The 8,702-nt window shown below is 55.2% G+C and overlaps 1 protein-coding gene across 5 annotated transcripts in view; it reads left to right on the forward strand.

The window, feature by feature from the left end:
• Positions 1-8,702, forward strand: part of PRMT2 (protein arginine methyltransferase 2) — a 25,249-nt gene that overhangs the window by 7,937 nt on the left and 8,610 nt on the right. For 2 of the 5 annotated variants that reach the window (XM_006922569.3, XM_025040305.1), the window contains exons 4-6: positions 1,659-1,820; positions 2,647-2,811; positions 6,788-6,963. In XM_006922569.3, coding sequence (XP_006922631.1) covers positions 1,659-1,820; positions 2,647-2,811; positions 6,788-6,963 — 503 coding nt within the window. Of the gene's footprint in view, positions 1-1,658; positions 1,821-2,646; positions 2,812-4,944; positions 6,024-6,787; positions 6,964-8,702 lie in introns of those variants that run through there. The other 3 variants (XM_025040306.1, XM_015597643.2, XM_015597644.2) reach the window with 3 other exon arrangements.

The raw sequence follows: 8,702 nt of genomic DNA on the forward strand, positions 1-8,702 counted from the left end.
TGGGGTTTGTCTGGACCCTCTGTTCTGCTTGGTTGATCTGTTAATTTCTTCTGCAGTTCCTCATTGCTTTTCGTCATTGTACCCTTCTTAGCCTTTGGGAGAGCTAGGCCTCCCAAATGTTAAAATAGTCCTCCCATTTTTTAGCATTTTCGTGGCTAGCCTTGTCCGTTTATTTTTTTGAAACTAATTTTATCATCATTTGTTCTGTTCTCTCCCCTCCATGCCAGACCGTTTGGCGTAGTAATCGCTTTTGCATTAATTCAGGGGAAAGTGACACCTTTGTGATGTCACGCCGACTCTGCCGTTTCCTAAGCCTTGTGTTATGTCTCAGAGTTTAAGGTTTTGATTGTGCAGGGCCGTGTCATTTCTTGTTCTCTATTCTGAGGTGTTTTTCGTGTGCTGTTATTGCTGATGGCTGGGTGACGTGTTTATAAACATCAGGTGGCTCAGTTGGTAGACGGTGCCGTTCCAGCCTGTGTCCTGGCTGTGTGCTTCTGTCAGCTGCTGAGAGGTGTCGCAGTCTCTCGCGTTGTGAATCTGTCTGTTTCTTGTTGCATCCTGTTGCCTTTTGCTTTGTGTATTTTGAAGCACTTGTTAGGCACAGAAATATTTAGAATTGCACCCTTTTGCTGAAGGGATGCCTGTGTTACTGTGAGCTGGGCTTCTGTCCTGGGGACACTGCTCTGCATGTGTTTTGCTAGTGCTAATCCCTTCCCACGCTCCCTTCCCTGAGGTCGGCTCACCCACCTGTCCTGGCTGTGATCTTGTCTCGGGGACTTCACAGGTGGGTGCCTGGATCTCGATGCCACTCAGTATCCTTCCGTCTGACCCTTTGTTTTTCGGTCAGCGGTGTCTTTGGGAGGAGCCAGGCTGGACTTGTGAAGGCCTGTCCAGACCCCTGTTTGTGCCGACACAGTCTGCGTGGCCTGGCTGTGTGTCTGGGGCCCGGGTTTTCTGCAGCTTGAGCCCTGGGGAGTGGGGTGCCGGGGATGGGCTGTGGGTGCAGCCTGACCAGCAGCCAGGGCTCTGATGTGTCTGTGGCTTCACGACCCACCTGGAAGGGCCTTTCTCTGCCTCCCTGGGGATTGGCTGAGTTCCCATGGGACGCGTCCTTGGGCGTCAGATGTTCTCTTCCCTCTGGATGTGTCTGGGGGCCTCGAGCTGAACCTCCAAGGGTCAGTGGGGTTGTCACCTCGCCCCGCAGCTATAGTTCCTACACTCCGAGAGCAAACAAGGGACAGATCCGGGCGAGAGTGGCTTCTGGGCCCTGTGTGGAGAGGGCTGTGGGGTTGGGGCCCCAGGTGTATCCCCTAGGATCTCTCCCGGTGGCCTGTCCGTGTCCTCCCTTGGCAGACACTCGGCCAAGTTGTGTCTGGTCAGGAACATGGCAGTTCCTCCCGTCTCGGGCGGGAACGATGGTCAGCAGGGCGACGTCTGCATTGTGTCCCGCGTGGCCCACACTTGCTTCTCCCTCACCCGCTCGTGTGGAGTTGTCCCACTGAGCTGGAAGGATCCCAGAACCTTCCAGTTCATTCCTTCACTGTCTGCGCGGTGTTGAGTGCGGGCGTGTTTCCAGGTGTGGTCCCAGCCTCTGATGAAACCAGAGCTCGGCACAGCTCCGCCTACAGGCGGTGAGTCCCCACGTGCTTTTCCTTCAGAAGCTCCACCTGGAGATGCTGACGGACCAGCCACGGACAACTAAGTACCACCACGTGATCCTGCAGAACAGAGAGTCCCTCCGGGGCAAGGTGATCCTGGACGTGGGCTGCGGGACCGGCATCATCAGCCTCTTCTGTGCGCATCACGCGCAGCCCAAAGCGGTGAGTGCCCAGCGCAGTCCCTGCAGCGGCTTCCAAGCCGCTTCTCAGTACCGACCACGTGCCAGGCAGCGAGCGGGCGAAGCGCTGGCGCGTCCTCGCAGGCCGAGCGGCCAGGCCGTGCCGTGGGTTGGATGAGCCACAGGCAGCATCGAGCGGGCTGGAACAGGTGGAAGGTCTGAGCGATGCACGCGGTGGGCGTGTTTGTGCAACATTTATTTCTGGTAAATGTAGAAACGCGTCCACGCGTAGGTCACCATCCAGGTGTCATCCACGTGTCGAGCAGCGACCGCCTGGCAGGAGCCGGACACCCTCACTTCCTTTCCAGCACGCCCGGGCTGCGCACAGCTGCAGCCCCATGCGGCCCCTGACACAGGCAGGTGACACTGCAGTGCAGAGAGCGCTGAATCCAATCCCGCTGGAACCAGGACGAGGTGCCCAGTTCCCTCCACTGGGAACCTGGACTTCAGATTATATCAGGAGCCACTGACACCCTGAAAGTGCCACTGTCCGCAGTCGGGTGCCGAGGCCCTCCGCTGTCAGTTAAGGGGGTGTGGCGGTGTGAGCGGGAGCTGGGCCTGGCCTTACCCAGGAGGCCCTGGGTGGGGGCTCCCACGTGGGTGCAGAGGCCTCTGCGCACCCGCGGCCTGTCTGCCTTTAGGTGGAAGGTGGAGTCCGTTTGAGGCAGCTCCCCTCCCCGGCGCCGCCAGCACTGCCCCCCGTTCCTGCCGTTGGCGTTTTCTCCGGTGTTGGTTCTGACTCAGCCGGGGTGATGACAGGTGCCGTCCGGTGCCAGGCTGGGCACTGACGGTGCTTGCACCACATGCAGGTGTATGCAGTGGAGGCCAGCGAGATGGCGCAGCACACGGGCCAGCTGGTCGTGCAGAATGGTTTCGCCGACATCATCACCGTGTTCCAGCAGAAGGTGGAGGACGTGGTGCTGCCGGAGAAGGTGGACGTGCTGGTGTCGGAGTGGATGGGGACCTGCCTGCTGGTAAGCGGCGCCGGGGCCGTCAGGCAGCTGGCTGGGCGCTGGAGCCCTCACAGGTCGCCGTTAGTTTTGACTTTTTCCCTAGGGTCAGATTTACATAACTGATTCGTGATATGGACACTGGCTCAATGTCTTGAATTTTTAACCGATTAAAAAAACGCCTTTATAAGATACCCAAGGAACTTCCTCGTGAGTCAGCTCCGTAAACCCTGCTGTCTTTGGGGTCTGTGAACACCCAGTGCTCCCTGCCCCAGGCTGCCGTTTTGATGCCCGCCGAGTCTTCGTCTCTTCTCCTAGCCTGGGTGTCCCCTGCCCCAGCCGCCCCCCACATGGCCCCCGTGAGACCCGGCCTGGGGGGGAGAGGGCAGCGTCCTGCTTCCGCGCTGGCCCGCCCCGCATGCTGCCTTGCGTGCTCAGCGACAGCTCAGGGGCAGCCGACGGGTGGGAGCCAGGCCTGCAGGCCTGCACCTCTTGGGGACCCTCTGCTCGACCCTCTCCCGGCTCGGGACTTGAGATGTAGTGAAACATCCCGACCTGAAATTTAGTTCTGAAGATCCAGAGCAGTGACGCTGGGGTGACAGCGAGGGCAGTGCAGCCGGAGTTCCCCAGACGCTGTCTGAGTGAGCAGCGAGTAGGTGCTGGTGGGAGCCTTCGGCTTCTCGTAGACTCAGAGACGCAGGAGGTGACGGCAGATGATGTCAGGCCGTTGGCCTTGTCGAAATGCTGAAGATACTGTGTGAACAGACTCAACATCCGTGTCACACTTTGGCTTATTGATAACACCTGTGGACTCATAAGGTGGTCCATGGGAAAAAAGGGGCCAAGTACACTGCTAATCCATAAGGTGTGTGTTGGCCTGTGTCGCCTGAACAGCAGTGTCCGTTCACTCAGTGCTCAGTGAGGCCTTCTTGGCCGTGGGGACACGGGTAGCCGGCCTACTGTATGCCCTGTGCGGCTGGCGGCGCCTGGCTGCCGAGGGTCTGAGTCTGCTCCTGAGGGGGAGCATGCAGGGACCAACAGTGGGAGAGGGAAGGGGGCAGCACCTGGTTGGGGCAGCGTGGAATTCGTGTCCCTCTGTTCCGGTGGCCACTAGGCCGGCAGAAGCTGGGTTAGGCTGTGCTGCGTGTTGCACAGTGGCCATGGTCTGGGACTTCTTAGGGGTGGCGTGGAGAGCAGGTCCTGCATGGGTGACCCCACTGGGTCTGCAGGTGGTGAGACCCGTAGGGTCAAGGTCGGAGAAGAGCACCTGACAGAGCCGACAGCGCAGGGTGGGTTCCCTGCACTCATCAGGAGGGATGGCTAGGCTCACGCCGGTGGGTTCACAGTCCCTCAGGCAGAGGAGGCCGGGTGGGGACCTGGGACCTGCTGGTTGGGCTGGCTGGCGCCGCCCAGTGGGGAGGGACGGCCAGCACTGGTCTTGAACTAGTGGAGTTGGCAGGTGCAGGTGGACCCCAGGGAGGGGCGTGGCCTGAGCGAGGCACCCAGGGGAGAGATGTGGCTGTCACGTTCAAGGAAAATCACTTGGCACTCTTGTCAGTGCTGACCTGCCCAGTGCGGGACAGGGGTGAGGACAGAAGTGAGGACAGAAGCTCAGGAGAGGAGCCCGGAGCGTGGGGGCGCTCAGCTGCTTTGGGTACACACTGCCAGGGGGTTCCTGTGGTGTCTGTTGACGGGGCCCAGAGTTGGTGAGACTGGAGATAGGGAGGTTGAGAATTTGGGAGCCGTCACAGCCTCACGTTTCTGTGCACAGCCCGCCGTCCCCTGCAGCCGCCCCTCCTGTGCTGCTTGCCACCTGGCACCCTCAGCCGGGCTCCAGGCTCCTCAGACCTCAGGTCCCAGTCTCCTGTCCACCTCCCCGCTCTGCTGTGACGTATAGTATCAGACAGAGATCATGGAACCGAAGAGCCGGTGCGGAAACAAATGCACGTGCGCGCGTTTCATAGTAAGGGGCGGTGTCCAGTCAGTGAGGCCGGGGCACCTCATCGTCCAGAGGTGCTGCCGAGACGGTCACTGTGCAGTAAGTGGTCAGGTCCTCCTTCGCACGGTCAGCTAAAAGAAGTCCCAGGTGGGTTACAGAGTTATGCGATTTTAAAAAGAGAAACGTAAAACAGTTGCTAAAAAATTTATCTGATTTAGGACGAGGTCTTTGTAAGAACAAAGCCCATAAGGACACTGTAAACTATGACCTACCTACGCATTGCTAGAAGGTAAGTGAAGCTGTAAAGAATTGCAGCTTATATGACAAAGGCTGATGTCCTTAGTTCAGAAAGGCCCCAACAAGAAAGCACACGACGAACAACGCAAGAAGGTGGGCCGGGGGCCTGAGAATGCAGAAGGCCAGACTGTGAACAGTGTTCAGTGTCACTGATGATCCAAGAAGTAGCTTCAGTATTTCTGAGCCGTGACACTGGCTGAGAGACCACCTGCCATCCGGTGACACCCGTGTGGAGGTTCTGGGGAGACTTCCCCACTCCCCTACTTTGGCAGCATGTGCTGGTGTAGCTTTTTGAAGGCAAATAGAGTAGAAGGTATCAAGAAGCACTGAAAATTATTAAGTGAAGTTATCTAAGGAGATAATCAGATTGGTACACAAATTCATGCTAAAAAACGTTCATGGCAACACCATTTAAAATGGAAGGAAATTGGAAAAAGTAGGAATAACTGGCAGTTCCTAAAGAATAATTTGTTGCCATTAAAAATTATGTTTTAGACACATTCTTAATAAACTTAGAGAAAACTTGGTGACTGTTGGGTTAAAAGAATAAGCACAAAAAGTATCGCGGTCTTACTGCGATTTTGTTTTTAAAATTACGTTTGGTGGTGACCAGCCTCAGTTCCCGGTGACAGAGAGGAAGCACACTCCGCCACCCCCCCACTGACCACACGGCAGGCGCGGGGCGAAGCACCGGCCTGGCCCTGAGTTCACCACGCTCCCTTCTCTGGTTCCTTCTCCACATACACAACTTCAGCGACTTAGAGGAAAAGGGCTGCCGACCTTAGAAAGGAAAGTCAGTTATTTTACCAGCGGTTACAGGTTTATTTAATAACGGCAAATAATTGAAACTCTGGACCAGCAAGACCAGCAAGCGATAGCAAAGCCACAGGCAAGTCCAACAAACAGGGGAGAGGAACATTGTTTTAAGAAGAAAAAGGAGGAAGTTAGAGGGGTTGATGTACTGTACAATAATTTTAAAATTAAAATTAAAAGTTACATACTTTTCACGTGTGTATGCGTGTGTGTTTGAAGAAAAATCGTTGAGGGTAAACTGCTGAGCAGTGATCATGGTTCCTTCTCGGTTTACTCGTGGTCTTTATGCTCGTTTGTGCTTTTCTGAGTGTCCCGTTTTCCCATACTGAACACACGGTACTTGCATAGTAAAGCTTGTCTGAGGCTGTTTAAGGAAAACAGCTGCTGGCTCCCGCCCCGTTTCCCGGCGCCCACTGGTTCAAACACAGAGCCCGGTCTTTCGTCGTAAGCAACACCGGCCGCCTGTGTCCTGGGGCGTTCTGAGGGACGCGAGGTGCCTTCAGCCGCTATTCCGAAGTAAGTACCACATGAATCTCTGAGGCACTCCTGCTTTGACCTTGACCTTTCGTGATTTTAAGAAGTCCTTTCAGGCAGCTCACAGGGTCGTGCCTGTTCAGAGACGACCCCAGACCAGACTGACTGCATTTGACAGTCACACCCTGCAACACAGGTCTCTTAAAGACGTGGCGACCAAGTCCCAGGGACAGAGGCGGCAGTGAAGACCCCTGCCGACCTTCAGCCACGCCCCGGTCCGCATCCTGACGTGAAATGATGCGACTTAGAGCCGGGCTGCGGTCGGCGGTGACCCTCGACGCATGGGGCGAAGATAAATCCCCCGAGACGTGTTGGCTGGTGATTCTCCTGAGGGCGAACCCTGTAAAGGCCCCAGACTGTGTGACGCAGCTCTGGGGCCCTGTCGCAGGTCCCTGTGTGTGTCTCCCTCCCGTGCAGTTCGAGTTCATGATCGAGTCCATCCTGTACGCCCGGGACGCGTGGCTGAAGGAGGATGGGGTCATCTGGCCGACCACGGCCGCTCTGCACCTCGTGCCCTGCAGCGCTGACAAAGACTACCGCAGCAAAGTCCTCTTCTGGGACAACGCCTACGAGTTCAACCTCAGCGCGCTCAAGTGAGTGGCCGCTCGGGCGCGCGGCACCTCGCGGGACCCCCGCGGCGGGGGGCGCAGCGTCTCTGAGGCAGACGGCGGTCGCTCTGGTAGAACTTACCGCGGAGCTAAGCCAGCTCCGGCGCCTGAGAATGTTGCGCTTGCCCCTGATGCCTTTAAACAGATGACAGATGTGATGAGAATCGAAATGTCTTTTGCAGTTTATGTTCCCAAATACAATGGTGTAGATAAGGTCACGTTTAAAGATGAAGCTTATGTAAACATGTGACACATACATGTTCCCACTAAGCTGTAAATTTTCAGTGGGGGTCGGAGAATGCATCAGTGAAGTCATTCCTGACATTTTGCAGAGAAAGCGATGCCCCAAAGTAGGTGATTCTGGGTCTTTAACGTGACACACTTGTACAGCTGAGCTTCAGGTTTGAGCATCAAGCTATTTCCTGGTAAGGCCTTCAGGTTTTCGATGTTGCCTCTTCTGCGGGTGGTGCCATGAGCAGGCTGCTTCTGCATCCGTGCAAGGAAAAGGCCAGCATCAGCCCCGGAGATGAGGGAAGGGCCCCCAGTTGTCAGAAGCTGCGAGAAACTTGTGTCCATGTAGCAAGGACCAGGTGAGCCTGGATGCCTGCTAGACGTCCAGGAGGGGAGTCCACAGTGCGACAGAGGCCTGTGGGCCTTTTTGTTCTAAGCATCTGCCTCAGCTACAGCAGCCCGTGGCCATGTGTCAGACCCTGGGCAGGAAGAAAGAGGCCCTGCCCTGGACAAAGTTACTACTGACAGTTACTAGAGTCAGTCAGGAAAAGGTGGCTGTCCCAGTGAACCAGTAAACCAAGTCCCAGGAACAGGCATATCACACAAATATTACCAATAAATGTCTTTTAAAAAATTGCAACATTATTAGTAATTAAAACGCAAATCAAAATGAATGCCATTTTTGCCCACCTGATGAGCACAGACCAAGGTAGCTGCCTGTGCCGCATGAGCTACAGGTATGACAGGAGAGGCACGAGCATCTTGTGCCCAGAGCTGTGGGTGCAGGGACCCTACGGGCCAGTGCCCAGGCGTCCAGCCCCATTACTGTCAGAGCCTCCTGCTCCAAAGCATTCGCCACAGGCCGTGGTGTGCTCATGTATGTGCAAGATGCTGGGGGCGGGGGGCTCTCCATAGGAAGGAGGCTGCGTTGCCACGTGTCCATCCGGTGGAGTGTGAAGAGCCAGGTGTTCTTAGGACGAGCTAATGGTCCTAGAGCTAAGAGGTGGTAAATCTGGTGGTCTGAGGCCGTCTACACACGGTGGTTGCCGTTTTGCACACATGTACGTCAACATGTCTGTGGGGGAGAAAAATGACTAAATATCTCAAAATGCTAAGGCAGGAGCATGGGAGATATAAATGTCTTTTTAGATTTTTGTGTATTTTCAAAATCTCTTAAAAGGGTGTACGCACATACAGTGGACTCTTGAAATATTTACTTTTATTTGCCATTTCAGAAGTTATTGCTGTGCTTAATTTTTGAAACATTTCTGTGGCAAATGATCCCTTCCTGGCAAGTCCAGGGTTCAGCCTGTGAAGTGGATGTTGGACAGCAGGGGTGGGGGACGAGTCTTTTTAGTTTTGTGTATTTTCAAAATCTCTTAAAAGGGTGTACGCACATACAGTGGACTCTTGAAATATTTACTTTTATTTGCCATTTCAGAAGTTATTGCTGTGCTTAATTTTTGAAACATTTCTGTGGCAAATGAGACCCC

The sequence above is a fragment of the Pteropus alecto genome, unplaced genomic scaffold (assembly GCF_000325575.1).
Source record: "Pteropus alecto unplaced genomic scaffold, ASM32557v1 scaffold339, whole genome shotgun sequence".
NCBI classification, from domain to species: domain Eukaryota; kingdom Metazoa; phylum Chordata; class Mammalia; order Chiroptera; family Pteropodidae; genus Pteropus; species Pteropus alecto.